The sequence below is a fragment of the Dromiciops gliroides genome, chromosome 4, assembly GCF_019393635.1.
Source record: "Dromiciops gliroides isolate mDroGli1 chromosome 4, mDroGli1.pri, whole genome shotgun sequence".
NCBI classification, from domain to species: Eukaryota; Metazoa; Chordata; class Mammalia; order Microbiotheria; family Microbiotheriidae; genus Dromiciops; species Dromiciops gliroides.
Window position 1 is genome coordinate 34,986,553 of NC_057864.1, and position 22,961 is coordinate 35,009,513.

General features: G+C 40.0%; 1 protein-coding gene across 9 annotated transcripts in view; it reads left to right on the plus strand.

Moving 5' to 3' along the window:
* EVI5 (ecotropic viral integration site 5) overlaps positions 1-22,961 on the plus strand; it is a 251,225-nt gene that overhangs the window by 129,111 nt on the left and 99,153 nt on the right. For all 9 annotated transcript variants that reach the window (XM_044001522.1, XM_044001517.1, XM_044001521.1 and 6 more), the window contains 4 exons: positions 14,262-14,396; positions 20,440-20,580; positions 21,101-21,259; positions 22,664-22,810. In XM_044001522.1, the coding sequence (XP_043857457.1) occupies positions 14,262-14,396; positions 20,440-20,580; positions 21,101-21,259; positions 22,664-22,810 (582 nt within the window). The remainder of the gene's footprint in view (positions 1-14,261; positions 14,397-20,439; positions 20,581-21,100; positions 21,260-22,663; positions 22,811-22,961) is intronic.

Sequence of the window (22,961 nt, forward strand, 5' to 3'; positions counted from 1 at the left end):
GGATTGGCCCCAGCCCATAGCAGATCAGGCTTATCAAGAAGCAGGAAGAAACAATCACACAGACCCAGAAAGGAGAATGGAAAAGAATGGAGGGCTGAGAGACAGTGAGGAATCCAGGGTGAGCCTGAGAGACTCAGAAGATGGTGTTTCCCTCTGGTGTAATAGGAAGGTAGGAGGTGGGGGATGGTTTAGGAGAGAAAATAATGAGTTCTGTTCTGGACATGTCGAGTTTAAGGTGTTTACTGGACACCCAGTAAAGAGCTCTGAAAGGCAGCTGGAGATGTGAGTTTGGAGGTTGCAGAAAAGTGAGGGCAGGAAAGGCAGATTTGATAATCACAACACAGAGGTGGTCATGAAATCCATGGGAGCTGGTGAGACCGCCCAGAGAAGAGTAGAGAGGGAGAAGAGAAGAGGGCCCAGGACAGAGCCCTGGGGGAGACCTATTGGTCAGAGGGTGTGAACCAGATGAGGATCCAGCCAAGGAGACGGAAGGAGCCATCAGAGAGGTAGAACAAGACAGGAGGGGCCCATAGAAAAGCTACAGCGATAAAGAGAACTGACGTGTGAATGATGGACTAAAAAGTAATGGAAAAATACTCTGTTGAGGAGAACCACCAAACATGTTGGCCCTTTGATAAAGAAAACGGATAACAGACAACTGACATGACAGAATCATATCGTTTTTTCCACTTTTGCATTTGTGGAAAATATCCGTTGTGCTTAGATACAGGGATGGCAGAAAACACATAGTTTGTAGTTAAGAAAGCATAGGTCAGCAGTGTAGTGCAGTTTTTTGGTTTTTGTTTGCTTTGTTTTGGTTTGGTTTTTTGTGGGGCAATGAGGGTTAAGTGACTTGCCCAGGGTCACACAGCTAGTAAGAGTCAAGTATCTGAGGCCAGATTTGAACTCGGGCTCTCCTGAATCCAGGGCTGGTGCTTTATCTACTGTCACCTAGCTGCCCAGTGCAGTTGTTAATAAAGCACATAAAATAGAATAACTAGATTAGGACAGTAAGCCATACTTGGGATTGATCAAAATTTTATTGAGATGTCTTCGGAGTTAGTCTTTCCACATCCTTTTCAAATGCTGAAACCTGGAGGTTGTTCAGAGAAAATCTAAGGAAGGCAAATGAGTCCTATGAGTAAAGGCTTATTTAGGCTACAGAAGTTTTAAGGCGACTGTACAAAATGAGAAGGGGGCAGGAATTAGAGGGGGCAGCTCTTTACCCGTCTGAAGATGAGTATCACTCAGCCTCGCTCCAGAACGTAGTTCTAGAACCAGGGGTGAGAGCCAGGAATGTGGATTGCTTCTCCTGGTAAGAGGAAGCTTACCACTTACAGTGAGCTTCTGATAGAGTTCTTTCTCGTGGCTAGGATTCCAAGCATGGGTGGGAGGGTTAGGGTTAGGGTTAGATTACCCCTGAGGTTCTACTCAAGATTCTGAGATGTTTGAGCAAAGATTAGTAGGGAACATAACTGTCTTCAACATCTTTTGCTCAACAATAGTTTTTATGAAGAATGTGAACAGCTCCTGCAAGAAAGGTGACCTTATACCTACAAAGCCAAAATAGGAACAAAGGAAATTATATTCAACTTCATTTAGAGAGATCAGTTAAATGTAAGGAATTATTTATCCATTATTAGAATGTTTAAGCAATAAAGTAATAAATCGATTAGCCCATGAAATGAAGTCATATACTATCTATAGCTCTGTAAATTCGTAAAAGTAAGATTACTCTGTATTTTAGGTTGTGTAGAGGCAATTACTGGATGAAGTCACACATTAATAACCTTGGTTTGAAGGCTTTCTTTATTAATGAAGCTATGGTTTTCCTATTTAATCCATTGTATTTACTTTTTTTTGGCTTTGTATTTACTTTTTAAGAAATGAGTATTGCAGTTTTTAATTTTAGCTCTTGTAGTCTATAATTCCTTAGTCAAGATACTTTAGTATATAGTAGGAAGTTCATTGAATTGTTTTGTTTTTAAAAGTCAGTCAACAAACACCATTTGTTCCAGCTTACTGTGTAACGGTCACTCTCTTGAGAGCTGAGAATAAAACAGAAAAACCAAAGCAATTCTTGCCCTCAAGGAGCTTACTTTCTAGTAAAGGAGCCAAGGTGTAAAAAACTAGGTGCAGACAGAATCTCTGCAGAGTGAAGGACAATAGTCTCCGTCCCCCAGGGCACTAGGAGAGATCTCCTCCAGAAAGTGGGCTTGGAGCTGCGCCCGGCAGGAGCTGGGTGAGAGTCAGTAAATGTTGTCTGGCATGATGGCACTTCGTTTTATTTTGGATGGTTTGGTTTATAGTCATGTTGACCAGAAATGAAGCCAGACTTTCCCCCTTAGCTTTCTTAGTTAGAAAAATCATTTTTATGTCTTCCCGTAGTTTAAATCTTGCATGTATATGTTGGTATCTCCCCTTAATTTGTAAGCAGTTAATTGAAATGTTACTCTGTTAGTAAAAACTCTTAATTCAGTGCCTTTTTTCAGTTTAGTACAACAAACATTTATTCTATTTTAAAAGCTATTAGGAAAAAATATTGATATTTTTCTTAATTTTCAAAATAAGATAATCTAAGAAAGACTTTTTCATCTAGAATGGAATATGAATATATGCATTTAACATGTCCACCTGTCACTTTTGTTTACAAATTGCTCCAGTGCATTCATTGTGGGGAGTAAGAGTGATTTGCACACAGCTTTTCAGGGATGCTTCTACTATGTAAAGCGTGCTTTAAAAAAAAAATTACCTATAATAACAAGTGATGTTTATAGAGGGCTTTAAAGTTTCCAAATTCTTCACATAGGTTATCTCTTTTGGTGATGTTAGTGCCACAGGTATGATTATTCCCATCCCACAGATGAATAAACCAAGGCTCAGAGAATTTCTGTGACTTGCTTAGGGTCACATATCACTAAATGTCCAGGTCTGGATTTAGGCAGCAGGGTGGCACAGTGGGTAGAGCCTGGGACCTGGAATAAGGAAGACTTTAGATCCTGCCTCAGCTCCTAGCTGTGTGACCCTGGGCCAGTCACTTCACTTTTGTCTACCTCACTTTCTTCATTTGTGAAGTGGGTATAGTAATAGCACCCATTCCCCAGGGCTGTTAGGATAAAATGACATAATATTGAAAGGGATTTGCAAACCTGAAAGTTCTACATAAATGTTAGCTGTAATTATTATTTCAGCCTAGGCTTTCTTGACACCAAGTCTGACATGCTAGGTCAGCTCGGTGGCACCATAGTGCATAGAGTGCTGGGCTTGGAGGCAGGAAGTCATCTCCCTGTGTTCAAATATGGCCTTGGACACTTACTGAGCTGTTATGGCCTTGGACAAGTCACTTCACCCTGTTTACCTCCATTCCCTCATCTATGCAATGATCCGAAAAAGGAAATGGCAAACCCCTCCAGTGTCTGCCAAGAAAACCCCAGATGGGGTCACGAAGAGTGAGACACGACTGAACAGGAACATGACACTGTCCATTATGTCACAGTACCACAAAAGCCATAGAGAACCAGAGACTTTCATGTCAGAAACATCCCCTTTCAAATGGTTCATTTTATAGTTTTGAGAGTGAGGATGTTGGAAATTCCATGGCACTCTAAAAAATGAATGGAAAAATTGTGCCTTGAAAAAAGACAAGAGCCAGCCCATTCCAGATACCAACTAAGCATTTTAACAAAGTGTTCAGGGGAACAGCTTTTCATCTTATCTAATACACTTTGCTTTTTGCACTATCTTCTCAGCCCCCAATCTCCATTTTTGAAAATTTCACTAAGCCAGGAATCGGGACATAGGTTTTGGGTTGAATCGTGTAACCTAATCATATATTGTTTACTTTAATCCTGGAAAGTCAGGTAATATCTATCTGCCTTTCTAAAATTGACCAAATCTTTATGATGATCTATAGATTTAAGACATTTATTTCCAATGTAACAAGATTTTTAAAAAATCACTTATTTAAAGCAGATTGATAAGATAGAATTCTAAATCAAGCTATTCCCTTTTTTCTCCTTTAGATCTCACCAGTTGGTTAATCCCATTCTCCATGCTAATCCTCATTTTGTTTTGGGCATGTGGTAAAATATGAAAGTTTTTAACAGTCGGTTTGGCGTCTTTCAGTTATCCTAACCGACTGTTAAAAACTTTCATATTTATGATCTAATATCCAATTTTAAATCTCACAGGCAGAAGGTGAACTTGGCATCTTAGGTCTCTTTGCATTCTGCAGGGGCTTGGTTCAGTCTTCAATTTCTGGCAGTTCTGGAAAAACACACGTTGTTGCCTCTAAGTGTCATCAGATTGTCTTTCTGGTGACCGAGAATGGCCATGTAGCACTGAAGAAGAGGAAGAAGAAGCTTCCTGACATCTTTCAACTTGATTTTATTCTTTATTCCACAAAGTCAGAGGATTGTCAAAAACAGAGGTTGCCTATCCAATAAAAGAATTTTGTCAGGTCAATGATAGTCAGTAAGCATCTGTTAAATTCCTCCTATGTGTCAGGCAGGTGCTAAGAGCTGGGCATACAAATTAGAAAAAGACTGTCCCTTCCCTCAAGGAGTTTACAGTCTAATTGAGAGGATGGAAGAGGGTGGAGACCAGACACAAAAGGAAGCTGAAAAGGGAGGGGGTTGGGCCAGAGGGCTGGGGAGAGGCACCCAGCAGAACAGATGGTGGGAAATGAAGAGCAGAAAATTCTGAGCCCTCTGCCTTCTAGACTCCGATCAGAAGGGCCCTGGGGAGGTGTTGAATACCAAAGCTGAAGCAAACTCCATGAGGAAGTAATTTCTGGTTGATGAGCTTATCCTGGAGGAAGCGTGCTGTTCCTGGAGAGGAAATCCAGCAGAGCTGCTGGTGGGAAATGAAGAGCTGGGAATTCTGGGAGGACTTGGAAGGGGGGTTTAGTTCCTCCTTCCAGCCTGCCATTCAGAGGGGAAAAACAGCCAAGGGTACTGAGGAGTTCCTTAAAATATATTGAAATGGAATATTTGCTTTGTATCTTTTAGGAATATTTTGAAGAATGGTTATAGATATAAGTCATTAAGATACAGACATTCCATAGCTGTCCTTTCTATAACATGCTGATTATATTTCAACTTAATTTAACATTTGAAAGTGTTTATTATCAAGTTGTATCTGCCTTTTTCCCATAGATAAGTCTTATTGTCTTGGTTTTACCTATTTCCCTTGGTGATTAATTATTGGCCAACTTTGCTAATGATTAAAGAACAAAACAGTGACTCATTGGTTCTATCTTATATTGCCTTGTAAGGTCAAGCTTTCATATTAAAACTTTATTGAGAAACAAACATTAGCCTGGGGATAAGTAAACCACTATTCATTGTGCTTTTAAAATGTCAGCATTTTCACCAACTTTTATTAAGGACCCACTATATGGTAGACATTATCAAGAACATTCATGGCTAGAAAAAGAAACGGGATGGTCAGGGGTCAAGTTAAGATGAGGGACCACGATGAGGGATTAAAACAACAAAAGGAAAGCCTCTCATGTGTTGGATAGATTTTAGGATTTATGAAGAGACAGAGATAAACACTATGGAGAATAAGAATATGTGGAGGGCTTGTCATCTACATTAATGGGGAGAGTGTTGACACTGATAAAAGTATAAACCCATCAGAGTATCAGTGCTATAGGCGTACCTTAGAGATAGTGTGGGTTCTGTTCCAGACCAACAGAACAAAGCAGTTATATCTCAATAAAATAAGCCACAAGTTTTTTCCCCAGTGCATGTAAAAGTTATGTTTGCAGTATACTGTAGTCTGTTAAGTATGCAATAGTTTAATGTCTAAAAAATGTACATAACTAAATTAAAATAAAGTAAAATACTTTATTGCTTAAAAAAATGCTAACCATCATCTGAGCCTTCAGTGAATCATAATAAGACAAGAGTGAAGTTTGCCCCAGAACATTTAGAAACCATTGTAGAGTTATTAATTGTCATAATTTCGATATTTTGGTGTCTCAGGGAGGAGAGAGATCCAAAGAGAGGAACTGAGGCATGGAATGGCCAATTGGTTGAGCAGTCAAAACACAGCATTTATGGATTAGGTTCACCACCTTATATGGACATGGTTCATGGCACCCCAAAACAATTACAATAGTAACACCAAAGATTAATGATCAGAGATCACCAGAACAGATATACTAATAATGGAAAGATTTGAAATACTGCAAGAATACCAAAATGTGGTACAGAGACATGATGTGAATACATGCTGTTGGGAATATGGTGCCATTAATTCAGGGTTGCCACAAATCTTCAAATTGTAAAAACCACAATATCTACCAAGTGCAATAAAACAAATTATGCCTATGAAGGTAAAAATGCTATTCAGTGAAGAAGTGTTAGTAATCAGCCTAGCAGGAGAGGCAGAGCATGTACACAAATGACTAGAACACAGAAGTGCCCAAGAGGTTTAGTTGGGTCATTTATGATGCAGGGGGAAAGAAGGAGAGCTTCATTGTGGAGGTAACAATTTGTCTGGGTAGAAAGACTGATAGAATTTCAGCAGGCTGAGAAAGGTGTTTGGTCGTGAGAATCGGGGCATTTCAGATGTAAAATACAACATGGGTCTGGTAGGCAGGCCAGGAATTTGTCAGAAGACCAGTGAGCAGGAGTTTGAGGAATAATGTGAGGTAAGCCAAAAACCTGGAAGGCCCTCAAATGCAAGCCATCTTCCTAATTCACTCTGTACTTTATCTTGCTTATGGCTACTTCATAGATTGCATAACTGTGGTCACCGCCACTCTAAGAAGTGTCTGTCTGTCTGTAGAGTGCAGCTTTGTTGTCGTCGTGTAGGTGAAACGTGTAGGTGATTTTTTCCATCGATTGGCTCTGGGGAACAGTGCTCAGTCTAACACTTTAGTTTTTGCTTTAAAAAAAAAGTATACTATTAAAGCTTAGAGCACAGTATTAAGTTTGTGTTTCACATTCATTTAACAAACATTGACAGCATTGCCTCCGTTTTTAAAAAGAAAGAAACATTTGGTAAGCTTGGTTTTGATTACTGGAAAGATTCTACAGCAGATTACTAATGAGATGGCTTGTGAGTATTTGGAAAGGGAAGAAGCTAGTACGGCTTTGGTAAGAATAAGCGCCACACTGATTTCATCTCCCTCTTTTTGAGGGGATTATGGGACTGGCAGACAGAGCAGTGCCGCGGGTGCCGGTCACCTGGATTTCGCAAGGCATTTGGCAGTTCCTGAGGTTGTTCTTGTAGACAAGATGGAGAGCTGTCAACTGGCTATTAGTGCACTTGGGTAGTTTTGGAACTGGTTGAATTCTGAGACCCAAAAAAGCAATGCTTTAGAAAGGCCATGGTGTTGAAGGGTTTGGGGAACATGCCCCATATATAAGATGACATCTGAGAGTAGATATGTTTTTGGTTTTGTTTTTTTTTAGTGAGGCAATTGGGGTTAAGTGACTTGCCCAGGGTCACACAGCTAGTAAGTGTTAAGTGTTTGAGGCCGGATTTGAACTCAGGTACTCCTGACTCCAGGGCTGGTGCTCTATCCACTGCGCCACCTAGCCGCCCCGGTAGATATGTTTCTTAAAGAAGCTAGGGATGATTTGTCTGAAAAATGGAAAAAACTCAGGAAAGCAGTTATCTAAGTATTCCAATAAATGTCACGGAGAAGGTTGAATTCATCTGGTTCAGGATCACCAAAACCAGAAACAACTCCATGCTATATGATATAATGGTAATAGTAGTTTGCATTTATATAATACTTAAAGGTTTATAAAGATATATATATATATATATATATATATATATATATATATATATATATATATATATTTGCAGGGCAGTGAGGGTTAAGTGACTTGCCCAGGGTCACATAACTAGTAAGTGTCAAGTGTTTGAGGCCGGATTGGAACTCAGGTCCTCCTGAATCCAGGGCTGGTGTTTTATCCACTGCGCCACCTAGCTGCCCCCATCCCCAAATATATTCTTTTTTTTTTTAATAAAAATTTTTATTTATTTATTTTTTGCAGGACAATGAGGGTTAAGTGACTTGCCCAGGGTCACACAGCTAGCAAGTGTCTGAGCTGAGATTTGAACTCAGGTCCTCCTGAATCCAGGACCAGTGTTTTATCTACTGAGCCACCTAGCTGCCACTACACATACAGTTTTAAAACAGCAGAATGGAAGAAAAATAATATTCAAGGACCATGTGTTTCTCCAGGGAGTGTCTACTTCTGCCATCAGACCCTTGGAAAAAACTGTTGGTTTAGGAGTCAGAGATTGTTGTTCAGTCATGTCAGACTCTTCATGACACCATTTGGGGTCTTTTGACTAAGATAATGGAATAGTTTGCCATTCCTTCTCCAGCTCATTTTACAGATGAGGAAACTGAGGCAAACAGGGTTTAAGTGACTTGTCCAGGGTCACACAGTTAGTGAGTGTCTAAGGCTGGATTTTAACTCAAGAAGATAAGTATTCCTGATTCTAGGCCCAGTGCTCTATCCACTGTGCCATCTAATTGCCCAGGTGTCAGAGGATTTAGGCTCAAATACCAGCTCTGCCATTGACTCTGTGCAAGGCATTTCACTTCCCTGGTCCTAAATTTTCTTATCTGTAAAATGAAGGACTTGGAGATCAGAGGTGTCAAGCACCAGGCCTGAAGATGTGGCCAGCAACACGCCCTAGTGTTACTAGAACCAGAGGAAATGATAATTGGGAAATATTTTACAAAATAAATAAAAATACAATAAAACATAGATAGCATCACACCCAAATATATTCTTAATTGATCTTCACAACAATTTGGGGAGGTAGATTATTGTCTTCATTTTACAGTTGAGGAAACTGAGGCAGATAGCAGTGAAGTGATTTGTCCAGGATCACACAGCTGGTGTCTGAAGTCACATTTGAACCCAGGTCTTTCTGGCTGTAGGTGCAGTGGTTTATTTACTGCACCACCTAGTGGCTCTTGTTGCTAATTACTAGTTTTGCTGACATAAAACAATGGACAGATGTTTTTGCTCATTAGCTTCACCAGCCACCTACATCTCATCTGCCCTCTCTGATTTGAGAAGAATCTAGCTCTGTCTATAACTGCAAGGTGGATCTTAATCCATAAATCCAATGGTATAACTAGCTGATCAGGTGTCAGAAGTCTATCAAGAGCTATTTGATCATACAAAAAAATCAGTAAGCAAATTTCAAAATCCATAGCATTCTTTAGTTTGTCATTCAGATCACCACCTCACCCCCTCTTAACTCCTGTCCAGTAGAATTCACTGAAATGGTCAGTTTGCATTTCTGGCCACATCCAGACTTCTGGACAAATACAGATACATGTAGATTCAGCACTGTACCATCAAACTTTTAAAATGTCCATTTGCCCATTTTCTTGGATCCATGCTAGATCTTCCTACTTTCTCTGGGTTTGGTTTAACTGACCCTGACCTTTCCTACCCACCCCCCATATTCTTTTCCTCTCTGTCCTGCTTGTTCACATATTTAATTGTCTTTGTGTGTCAACAGGCTGAAATGCTAGAGCTGGGAACGTTATCTCAGTCCCATTGGATTCTACTACTGTTAGCACCCCTGGCTCACAAAGTTCTTAACCGAGGTGCTGTGAACTCTTTAAAAAAATTGTAAATTCTATTTCAGTGTAACTTATTTACATTTATACATACATATATATATATATATATATATATATATGACTAGATTTAGATTATATTTCAGTGGAACTTTGCAATCTCAAGTCTTTTTTCTTATTCATTTGAGAACATGATTCTGAGATAAGGTCCACAGGCTTCATCAGCCTGCCAGAGAGGTCCTTGGCAGGCACAAAAAAGGTCATGGACACCTGCCCTCACAGAATGCTCCTGGTGATTTGATGAACCTCCATGTTCCTTCTAGAATTATCTCATTTCCCTGAGGCCAAGTTTAGCTCTAGCCAAGCCTCTGCTTCTAACACCAAACCCCAGTGATCCCTGTGTTTTCCTTTGCCTGTCCAATTACTTATAGAGGATTAATACCAGAACTCCCTCAATACAGAATCCATATGACTGGCCCAGTAGATTCCTTGTGTCTCAAAGACCACATTGTAAGTAAGGAAGCTCAGCCTATTCCCAGAGATCCCATCCACCTTACTATGCTGAAAGTTCTGTATCTCCAGACCTCTGTCTTCTATTGCTAACCAATAAGTTTATTGATAACATACAAACCACCAGTTACCCTTGCAGACTCACACGTGCAAGGTATGCCAGGATACATGTGCTGTGTCCCTTTCAGTGCTCTGGGCAACGCTTTAAGACTATAATTAGGATGTGTCTGAAGAGTTCATTGTGGGTGCACAGGGAATTCACCAGCCAATTTAGGTTTAAAAAACAAATGTCCACAAGATGGAAACAGGGCCAGGTGACAAAGATGAATGAATGTAGGGATGTGGCAGTCCATGTAAAACTCTTGTAAGGGATGGCAAGCCCAAAATGAGCTGAGGCAAACCAGGGAAGTGGAAGACATCCAAGAGGATGTCATTAGCTTTATTCGGGGTGGGGGGATTGGAGACGAGAGAGGACCCTTGCTTGGGGTAGTAGGACAAGGAGAAGGCAAAGCTACTTGTTCCTCATTTTATATGTTTTCTCTGCAAGGGAGAATGTCCTCTACACTGGAAAGGACAGAAATGATAATAGGGAATTGGTACCCAAGATAAGGAAAGAGCTGTTAAGTAAGAGGTGATATTTGAAAGGTCGTAGAAAACAAGAAAGATTGGAAAAGGACAAATGTCCTTGGTGTTTATTTTTTGTTTTGTTTTGGTTTGGTTTGGTTTTAATTAGGAAGAGGAAAGAGAAGGAAATAGTTTGAAAGCTCAAGGCCAGTGAACTTGACTTGGATTCCTGGGAAAATTCTAATATAGATCATCACAGAGATGGTTGGCAAACATCTAGAAAGAAAGGCAGTAGCCATTAAAAGTTCAGTGTTAGCAGAGTGAGAAGTGTCCAGCACAATGTGCAAAGGATCTAAGGCCCTATACTTTTTTACTTTTTTTAAAATCAGTGACTCCAATAAAGGCATATATGGTATGCTCCTTTACAGATGACACAAAAGTAGGAGGGAGACCTAACAAAGTGGATGACAGAGTCAGTCTGTAAAAGGTTTTGGCAGGCTAGAGTGCTGAGCTGAATCTAACAAAGCAGAACTCAATTAGGGATAAGTATTTTTTTTTAAATCATGGAAGTGGGAAAAATAAAATATTGTTAAAAACTTTAGCTTTACAAGTATAAGATAGGGGAGGCATGAATAAATAGCAGTTCTGGAAAGGGTGTGGAAGCAGGTTAGAACTAGATAAATAGATCTGAGAATCATCAGTTTAGAGATAAAAATTGAATCCACAGGAGCTCATGAGATCAGCAAGTAGAATAGCATAGAAGAAGAGGAAGGCCCAGGATAGAGCCTTGGAGGACCCCCTACTATGAGGCATGATTTGGATAAAGATCCCACAGAGGAGAACAAGAAGGACTAGTTAGGAGCAGAACCAAGAGAGAAATTCATACAGAAAACTCAGAAGAGTTGAAAAGGATAATTGGCAGTACCAAGAGTTTCAAGAAAATCAAGAAGAATGGGGATTGAGAAAAAGGCCATTAGATTTGGCAATTAATTTGGTAACCGAAGAGAACAGGTTCCAGTTTGGAAGGTGAGTGAGAGTATAGGAAAGAGAGTCTGCTTTCTTGAGTAGTTAGGCCACAAAAGGGAAGAGAACTTTGGGATGATAAAAGGGATAGATGGATCAAGTGAGGGTTTTTGAGCATTGTGGCACATGGGGTATGTGGGCAGTAGGGAAGCATCCGTTAGGGACAGATTGCAGATAAGCGAGTCAATGAGGATTCTAGAGAGGGCAGTCTGCTGGAGAAGACGGGGTGGAACAAGATCTCACTTATAGGGATTGTCCTTGACAAGGAGAAAGGCCACTTCTTTTTATGTGAGCTGGAAAGGGAGTGATAAAGGGAGAAGACATGGGTGAAATGAGATGAGTAGGGAGGAGAAGAGGGAACACTCAGCAAATGGCCTTGATTTTTTTTTTTTTAGTGAAATATGAGGCAAGATTCTTAGCAGAGTTGGGGTAAAAAAGAGCTGTGAGAAGTGTGAGGAGGATGAGGTTTGGAAGAGCCCCTATGGAGGGTGGGATTAATTGGGGAAATAGAAATAAACCTAGTTTTCATGATCTTTTTGAGCTTTGTTGAGCAGTACAGGTGTAGGAATGAAGGCAGCAGATGGTAGGAGTGATCAGGGCTGAGGCTTTGAAGGGCAAAATTGTCAATAAAAGATTATGATTAAAGGAATAAGTAGTAAAATAAAGTGTCGAGGTACTGAAGTAGCTGAGAAATACACATAAACAGAGAAGGTATGTGTGTGTGGGGGGGAGGGAATGAATGAATGAATGAATGAATGAATGAATGAATGAATGAATGAATGAATGACTATTAAATCTTTGGGAGCCAATGAGATCACCAAGAGTGAAGATGTAGAGAGAGAAAAGCCTTCAGGACAGAGGCTTGAGGGAAATCCACAGTTGGGGGCAGAGCACAGATAAACCTCCCAGTAGGAAATGATTTAATGCCAATTTTCCGCTGTTTTCTGAGAAAGCAGGGAAGTAATACATCTTTATACAGAATTCCCAGCCAAAATAGTAAGTTTGAAAGTTGTCATGCATAAACAGTGACTCAGAATAATGCATTTCCCAAGTGTATGGTACGTACAACTCATGGGGTAATAAAAATTTGACCACCCAACATTAGTATAGGCATCTCATAATTGATTAATACTCTTTCAGTGAAGTGCCAATGCATCATCGGTTGGGTTTTTATATGAGCTCTTGAGAGGCTTGTATATGCCTTGCAGATTGCACGTCCATCACTGCCATTATAAAAAAAAAATAATGGCACTCTTTGCTGGTGATGAGCTGCCATTTTGATATGTAAAAGATGGTGTCTTTTTTTTTTTTTTAACTGAAGTTTCAACTGTTAGAGACTGTTTTGGGGTAAAATTTTATTGATGCTTTGCAAATGAGGCTTGAGCCATGTTTGTCAGGACTAATTGAGCTCTTAATGCTGGTAAAATTCTTCAGTAGAATTATAGCATTCCCATTTGTTTCATTTTTTTAAAAAATGTGTTCCCATTAATGGGACTGTATTTTCAATAAAACCATTTAATTGATTTTTAAAGGTAAGTAATGAATTTACTCCATTGTAATGTTCTTGTACTTCTTTAAAAGAGTCGTCGTATTACTTGAAAAAATTCTATAAGGAATTGTGAGAGAGAAATACAGTTAACTATCTGTGTGTTCACATTAAAGTTGCATCTTAATTGGAAGTGAAAATGTACTATTGAGGTAGATCACGTTATGGCCCAGCTCATCATTAGAGGGTTTTGGGTGGGGTTTTTTTTTCATATTTAGTAGTTTTTGAGTGTTACCATGTTGATAAGTATTTAATAGAGAACTAATTCCATAAGAATTTCTTTTGAAATTAAAGAACTATTATCCTTTCCAACTTACAGTCTTTAAAATGCAAAATTAATAAATACTGTAACTGTAGTGATTAAATTATTCAAATTGATTTTTTAAACAGCTAGTCAGATCTCTTCTGCATTGTACTTGTGTTTGCCTGACATTGATTGTGTCATAATGAATAGAGCAGTTTTTAATGGGAAAAGGAATTGGAATCTTTCATGTTTCATTTCCTACTTTGTTTTTTATTGGAACATCAGCGTTTTCTTTGTTTTCTTTTTCTAGAAGCTATAACTGCCCTTTATGGAAACCTTGATTTTCAAGGATAAACACATTTTTGTTGTTCAGGTTCAAATGATTATGGCTGGTTTTTTTTCTCATTTATGTTTTGTTATGGGATAGTTTGAAGTAAAATTGTAGCATCCATAATCCATAACCCATGGTGCAAACAGTTATGATTTTAGGAAATGAAGTTTCTGTTAGTTGTTAAATTATTTATTATTAATTTATGAATTAATGGTTAATTTATGCCAGATACACTCTCTGGACATTGCAGTTAGGTTTTGTTTTTTTTTTTTTTTTGCTATTTTGAGGAATATTTGGCAATATCTGTTGACTGAGATGAAGTTGGGGCTGGGGGGGAAGGGTTTGCCATTGACTGGATTTCAACATAATTAATAAGTATACAATTAAAAATATTTAAATGTATTTCCGGTTTTCAAAGTGTTTCTGTTTCCTTACAACTTTGACGTGTTTTATCTATAACTTGTAGCACAAATGCAGTTCCCGCTACAGTGAAAAGTTTGTGCTACAGCTGGAGGAGGAGTTGGTTCAAGCCAGACTGAATGAAGCCGAGTCTCAGTGTGCCCTGAAGGAGATGCAGGATAAAGTTCTAGATATTGAAAAGGTAATAATAGTAAATGTTCAACTGAACACTGTTGCTGTTAGAATATCACATTCTCATATAGCACATCGCAGTTTTCAAAGGGCTTCTCCCAAAATATCTCTGCACTTTCATTCAAAAATTAAACCCCAAAATTCACAGTGCTAGGACTGGAGAAGATGTTCAATTAATGAGTGAATACAGCTTAATCTTCAGGGTTTTGCCTGTTCGAATAGGTCCTGAGAGAAGGAAACTAGAAAATGACTCTTTCTCAGAAAATCTCCTCTGTGATTTCATTGTCATGGGGTCTTAGTAAATCATAACAAAGTCCTCTCATTGCTCGTCGTTTCTTTAGAATGTGTACTCTGCCTGATTCTGAAGGGATTTGAGGCACATTACAACCCAAAAGCCCATGTAGAATGGGACGGTTGGGGGTGGAAATGGCACAGAAGCTGTCTAAAGTGGAGTAAAGAGATGAGCTCTTGCCAAGGACTTGAGAGAAGCCAAATGCCATTCGAGCCCTGAGTTAAGCTCTGGAAGTCTTAGCAACTAAAATAATATGGAAAAGGCATGTTGGGTTTTCCATAATTGCTATTTTGTTCCCAAAGAAAACTGAGAAACATCTCTGTGGGTAGATCTGTTCTGTATTCATTACCATGCTGCAACATCAATTACAACAAGACAACAATTGCTGTGTGTGGCAAATACTCCCCAGTATTTAAAAAGCCAGTCTTAAATAACACAATCTCCAGCAAACCCAACAGTTGATGCATTAAGCTAACCCAGTAATCGGTTTTGTTACTGACTTATTTTTGATGTACCCATTGCCATGTATTTTTGTAAAACCAGGTGTTCCACAGGGCCTGTTCTAATGTTCATGTATGGAGTGATGTAGGTATCTGGTGATTCTTTTACTACAAAGTTTTTTATCCTTTCTCCCATTTTTCCTTTGGTTGCAAAAATGCTGATTGTGTGATGCTGTTTTTGCATTAGTTACGAGTATTCTTCGGAACCAAGTTTGGTGGTTATTTGAATAATTAGCTTCTAATGCTCTGTGGTACAACATTTGAATCTACTAGATACTTATACAAGCATTTCAGATCCAAAATTCTTTGAAGAGATATCTGTAGCATCACAGAGTCTCCCAGTTATCCTGAAGGAAGTTGAGAGGCCTGGCCAGACTAATTCACGACCAACCAAGGATCTAGTTGGTGACAGTGTGAACTTCGGGCTGTCCAGTGAGTGCTCGATTTGGAATTAGAGGAACTGGGTTCCAGTCTTGTTCCTGCTAGTTAGTACTTGAGTGACTTTGTTCAAGTCTTAGCCCCGTGGGCCTCAGGTTACTCAGTTGTATGATGAGAGGGTTGGACTGGAACACCCGAGGTCATGTCCAACTCTAAATCCATAATCACTGTACAATTTGTCAGTCAGCTTTTAAACATAACACACTGAAAACAGAATGAATGGGACATCCTACTGTCTTGCTGTTGGATTTTTAAAACTATTTGACTTAATAGAACAATGTGCATACTTAAAGGTTTTCTTCTTAGGAAGCTGGTGCCACAGAGATAACTGAGCCTGGAGTCAGGAAGACCTGGGTTCAAATCTGGCTTCAGGCACTAGTTTGCCTCTGTTTCTTCATCTGTAAAAATGAGGATAATAATAGCCTACCTTCTAGGGTTATTGTGAGGATCAAATACAATAATAATTGTAAAGTACCTGGCAAAAATAAGTGCTAGTTATTGTTGTTATTTAGAATGTTTCCTACCCTTCATTTAAACTTATGAAAGATTCTACAATAGATACAATTATGGTGATAATTTTATTTAATAATCTACGAATATTAAGACAGTAATGGAAAGGAAGAACTGTGTTCACTTAAAGGGTTTGTCACTCTTTTGGAAAATGTCCTACACAGAGACCAAACGGGGGTCTTGTTTTGCAAGTCCTCCTTTCCAAAGATGGAATGATTTCATTGAGCCCCAGAACTATGAAGCTTCCTCCCTGAAATCCCCATGAATATTCAAAAGATGGTCCACCTATCTATATTGGCAGGCTAAAGTGAATGAATTACTCAGAGTTGGCTCATGATATATTTGTGTATCTTTATAGGAAGAAGGGATAGGGAAAGAGAAAGGAGTAGTAAGAGAAGAGTGAGGGAGTATAAGGGAAGGTTAAACAAGAAAACAGAAAGAGGAAGACAGAAGGAGAGAGTATGAGGGAGCTGGGTCCAAAGTTGAGTAATAAGAGGAAATTTTGCCAGGTCACATTTGGTCAATTTTACAGTATTTTCATTCAGGCCAAACTGTTGGTGCCACAAATGCCCATCAGTTTAACAGTATTTTCTAGTTGATGCAGTGGGACTGTAACTCACGAATGCTATGACTTTAGGGATTAAATTAAAGTTGTAAGGGACCCAAGGACACATTGTATCTTAAATGGGCAGCAGCATATTACTAGTCATCACTTGTTTACAAAAAGTGGAGTGAAAGATCAAGGACACGTAATATGAAAAAAAAGAGATGGGCTAGTCATCATTCAGTCAACAAAGACTCCCTAAGAGCCCATTGTGGGCTCAGCACTGCTGGTTACATCAAGCCCTGGGATACTTAAGAGCTCCTGGAAGAGATCCATGTCCATTTCCAAGAGCTTGACAAGATTTAGGATGGATTACTGTACTGCTAATGTCTGTTTCCTCCCCCCCCCATTATCTTGTATTTACTTAGCATATATTTGTATATATTTGCTCTTTATATGTGCATATGTTGTTTACTCTGATAGAAAGTGAGCTCCTAGAAGGTGGGGACTGTTTAATTTTTTTTCTTTCCTTTCCTTTTTTTTTTTTTTTTGGCAGGGCATTGAGGGTTAAGTGACTTGCCCAGGGTCACACAGCTAGTAAGTGTCAAGTGTCTGAAGCTGAATTTGAACTCAGGTCCTCCTGAATCCGGGGCTGGTATTTATCCACTGTGCCACCTAACTGCCCCCTATTTTATTTCTTTCTAGTGCATTTGTATCCCACAGTGGCATTTAAATAATTGCTTATTTATTGTTAGATTAATCCATTTGTTCTTTTTCTGATGAGGATATTGGGGCCCAGAGGGATGAAGGGACTTGCCCAAAGTCACACAGGAAGTGTTAGAGTTGGGATAGTACTCTTTCAGTTGTACCATAGTGTCTCGCTCATATTGCTGATAGCACAAAATATTGAATATAGAAATTAATTGTAGGGAAAATGACCACTTGAGCTATTTATCCTCAGCTAATGATGAAGAGCTGGTTATTCAATAAGAATAATGGAATTACAGCATTATGAAATTTGAAAACAGACTTAGAATCTTTACATATGAGAATTTATTAATTGTTGGCTGTAAAAAAAATTAGATTTGGTAGAACAAAGTAATAAAGTCTTTCTTACAGTTATGTTTCCTAAACACATGTCAACATTATGTAAGATCCTGGAGCGTTATAACAACGGAAACTTGTTCAAACCTCTGATTATTAATATCATGCAAAACATAAAAAAGAAGTGATTTTTTTCCCACCATTGTAGAGAGTATTCAGCACAAAGTCCAGACCAAGGATGAATTCTGTATAGATGATAAAGTCATTAACATGCTTCTGATTGGTGACAAGAGCTTACCGGTTACATTAAGTCCTGGATAGTTGTAGGGCCTTGGGGAAGAGATCCATGACACTTCAAGAGAGTTTCCCCAGCCAGGAAAAACTAAGTTGCAATTAGTCGGCCAGCTTAATATAATCAGGATTCATACTTCGAGACATACTGTAAACAGATGAGTTTGGACCAGAATTAAGCAGGAGGAGAATGGGTTGCATTGCCTGTGAGAGATCATGTGCCTCCTCTATGATGCCAACCTTCTCCCTACAACAAAGTGGCTCCTCTTCGTAATATCAGTGTTCTAGAAGTATCATTATCTGACTGTGAATAATAAAATGTGTGCCGAAGAGTTAAAATGGCTATCAGCAAGCTCATTACTTCTAGGTAGCTGAATAATTGTTATAGCCATTAGTGCTAATTATATATTCTGTTTTATCAAATTGGTCTTAAAAGCAAGCTGGATCAAGATCTTGAAAGATATGGTCTTGTCGTGTGAAAGACAAAGCACAGAGCCTAACCCTCTGCTGTTGACTAAAATCAGTGTCACGCTTCCCTCGGTCTTTTGCAGAAGTTATTTTGCCGGGTCATTGGACGTTTACATTTTTTTTTTAAAAGCTCCAAAATTTGGAACTACAAATTCATTTCCTTATAGCCTGCCTGGTTCTGTTATAGACAGGTAAATTAGTTCTTCTCTACTTTCCTTCGCCCTATAGCTGCCTCAGAACAGAATACCCTGCTTCAAGTAGGGGCTGATGACTTCCAGACTCCCTTCCAATGCTAAAATGATAAGAAAAAAACCTTTGACTTACTCTGAGGATTTTCTCAAACACCATTATCAGTGACTAGAATCTTATGATTCTTTTAGCATTGGAAGGGGCTGGAGGGCATCAGCCCCTACTTGAAACATGAGTATCATTTGGGAACTCTCCAACAAGTGGCCATCTCATAACTTCTCAGCATGACAACAGAAGAAGTGAATGGGCATAGAGTAAACACTAGGAGGATCCTTAAAAGCTAGTCACTGTGGGCAGCTAGATGGCGCAGTGGTTAAAGCACCGGCCCTGGATTCAGGAGTACCTGAGTTCAAATGTGACTTCAGACACTTGACACTTACTAGCTGTGTGACTGTGGGCAAGTCACTTAACCCCCATTGCCTTAAAAAAAAAAAAAAAAAAAGCTAGTCACTGGTGGAGAGAGGGGTCATTTTGTTCAGGTATGTACTAGAAGTGGATCGATGCAGAAGGGTTAGTGCTCCAGAAGAATCCTCTTGCTCGAAGTCCCCTTAGTAGAGTCATAGGATGACCTGTTTTTTTTTAGCAGATGTGTGAAGCACTGGAACGGAACCCCATATTTAGGCTAGCTTGGAAGATGAGCTACTTCCTTACACTCCCTGCTAGTAACTGGCACCCCCCCCCCCCCGCCTCCCCTACCCCCCCTGCCCCCAGCTCTGTACACCATGGATTCCCAGGACAACCTCCCAGCAACATAGAACTGGGAGGAGACAACCTACTTCCTGTAAGGCTCAAGGCCTTACCGGGCTTTGCAAAGGACCATAAACTCTCTGGAATCCTCGTGAGTCCACAGTGATCCCTTCAAGGTGGCAGTGAGGCCTCCGAAGGCTGTCCTCATCATATGGGGGGGGGAGGGACAGGTGGTAAGAATGGGTGTAACCAGCCTCACTTTGTCCTAATTCTCCATTTGCTGCATCTGACCCCAACATGAACTTCAGCATCGCTTTACAACAGCTGTTTTCCTTCAGTGTCTTGTTTCTGCCTGAAATTGCTCCAAGGGCTTTTTGCTCCTCTTCTTTGTTTCACATCCCAAGCAAAGTGTGTTCCTTTTAACACACATTCCCTACATTTTCTTTAAAAGCATACCTTTCTTTTTTTATATCACCAACGACTTGGGAACAAGCAGCCCTCTCCTCTTTGTCTGATGCCATGAATGGTGTGTATTCATATGACTCGCTAATGTATAAGAGACACACACTCCCATCTGCTTGCAGTTCTGCCGTCTCTTGTGGCTGGCCTGGCAGCGGCCAGTCAGCAAGCTCTATGAGGGCCCGGCTGATGTGGGCGATGGACAAAGGAAAGGGCAGTGCATTTTTTTCAAGTAATAACGATTATAAAGTCAAAGAATGAGAGAGAAATATCACGAATAAAATGCTGATCTAGAAGTCGGGAACATCCGTTTCAAGTCTCTCCTGTGATGCACACTGCTTCGGTGACCCTGAGCAGAGCACTCGCCCTCCCACTGTCCCGGGAGACTCTTCCATTGCAGGGTGGTCCTCAGTCTGCATTGGCAGAGGCAGTTTTCTCACAGGAAGCTTCCTATACCAGTGAAGTTACAGGGACAGGCGAAAACAGAATAAACCAGGCTCGGGCTCTGCTGCAAAGTAGCTCTCAGGTAGACGAGTCCCTTCATTAAGTCTAATCTTTTTCCTTGTTTCAGAGAAACAATTCCTTGCCTGATGAGAATAATATTGCAAGTCTTCAGGAGGAATTAATCGCGGTGAAACTGAGAGAGGCAGAAGCTTTAATGGGGTTGAAAGAACTGAGGCAGCAGGTGAAAGATTTGGAAGAACATTGGCAGGTGGGTGCTCTGTTCTGCCTCATGCACAAGGATGACTGTGCACAGCCATATGAACTGGGGGGTTTGGGTTGGGCCTGGGGCCAGGGGAGTAGACCTACAGAACTTAAAAGGAATTCAGACAGATGAAAGCGTCCTGGAAGCAAGAAATCTAAGGCCGTGTTTAAACTGATAGGAAGTAATATTATTACCTTGGTTTTGTAACTTTCTTAAGAATTCCTTTCTCATACACTCTACATCCAGTGTTGGCCAGAGTTGTGCATCAAGCACAGGGGTGCAGTAAACATTTCATACGGCCTGAGCTTAAAATGGATTGATCCTAGAATGATAATAGCTTAGGCTAAATCTTGTTATGATAAATACTTTTTCCACCAAGAATTTTTTTATTATAGAATGAAAAAATCTTTAATGTATTCAAACCATACCGTGTTCATTGACATGTTTGTGACAGTGTTGTAATGGCTTTCAACTTGACTGGAGAACTTGTGTGTGGTGTGTTAGACTCACGGTGTTCGTGTTTTAGCGCCATCTGGCTCGAACCACTGGGAGATGGAAAGACCCGCCCAGGAAGAATGCAGTGAATGAATTGCAGGATGAACTGATGACCATACGGCTTAGAGAGGCTGAAACTCAAGCAGAGATCAAAGAAATCAAGCAGAGGATGATGGAGATGGAAACTCAGGTATGAGGGAAAAAACCATGATGAAAGCTGTGGATAAAGACTGTGGGTGTAGAAAACCAGATAAATGCTCGTGTGGCAGGCGTCTTCTCCAAGGCTCCCGTGCTTGGCCATATGTCTAAAGAGGTTTTAAACAGTTACCCAAGGTCAGCCACACTGGCTCTCTATATATGTCATGTTGGAAAATACTAGCCCAAAGATCCTGCTCCTCTCCAAATAAAACCATGTTTAAGGTAACGTGACCTGGTTACTATCATGGTACAGTACATCTGGATAGAAGGAGCTTGGAGAAGGATGTTTGTTTTCATGTAGTGTAGAGTCATCTTTCAGCAATACCATCTGCTGTGAAGGGGATTTTGACTTGAAGCTTGTTTTCAGTCAGTCAGCAGGGGGCGCCCTTAAACCAGTCAATTACTCTGTTGTGTGTGCCCTACATGCTGGCACTTGTAAAAAGCTGGTTTTCAGATATCTCGACAATAAGGGGCTCCTTGGATGGGACCTCTGTGAAAGCGTGTGATCTAAGGAAAGGTTTCTGGAGAGGAAGAATGTGCCTCAAATGATAAAAATGATGGAAGGGGCAAAGGGTCCTGGCCTTAAGCAGGATCTCCACGCAGTGGGTAGAGTAAGAGTTTCCACTCCTTAACTTGTTTTCCTCTATCTCCCCTCTTCAGTTCCTTCCTCTTCTCAGAGCTCAGGCTTTGACAGACACTTCGTTGCCCCTATTAGTGTGGAGCTTTTCCTCATTGATGGAAAAGAAAGGTTTGTCCCCTGAAGTCACTTAGAAGAGTTTATGTTTGTATAATGCTTTACAGTTTTCTCTTAGGCTCTGGGGATCTGTTTTTGAAATGAAGTAATACAGAAATCTTAGTGCTTACTTATTAGACTATGTGCACATTAATTACAATGTGTTTTAAGAAGGGAGAGGGGCAGCTAGGTGACGCAGTGGATAGAACACCAGCCCTGGAGTCAGGAGGACCTGAGTTCAAATCCGGCCTCAGACACTTAACACTTACTAGCTGTGTGACCCTGGGCAAGTCACTTAACCCTAATTGCTTCACTTAAAAAAAAAAGAAGAAGAAAAAGAAGAAGGGAGCATTGTGTATTTTTGAAGGTTAAATTTAGTTATTGCAGAATTACTAAACTAAACTATTGGTTTAAAATCTCTCATCTCTAATACTTTAATGGTTAAATATTAGACTAAGATTTTTGACTCTTTCAAAATTCTATTTAAAATTTTTTTTCATAAATTTTCAAATATGTATTAAGTGCAGTTGGCATATGAATGGCACTAAAAATTTTGTAAAGCCCTGCATAATAAAATAGGTAAGTAAAGAATGAACATGTCAGCTTTTTAACATTTCATGTCTCGCTTCTATCTTGCTTTTATATATTATTTTTAATGATTAGAACCAAATCAACAGCAACCATTTAAGAAGAGCAGAGCAGGAGGTGAGCAGCCTACAGGGGAAGGTACAGTGTCTTTCTGCAGAGAACAGAGAATTGCTCTCCCAGTTAAGTGAAGCAAGGCGCAGGCAAGCAGAGATGGAATACAAGGTAAAGGATGGGTCACCCTCATGCTGATTCACTAACCTGCCTGTCTTCTCCTGCATCCTGTCCAGAGCAGGGTCTGATGTGCCCAGGGAAGCCGTCACTGCCCAAGCTCAGCTTCAGGCAGTCCATGTTATTATCATTATAATAATACAGT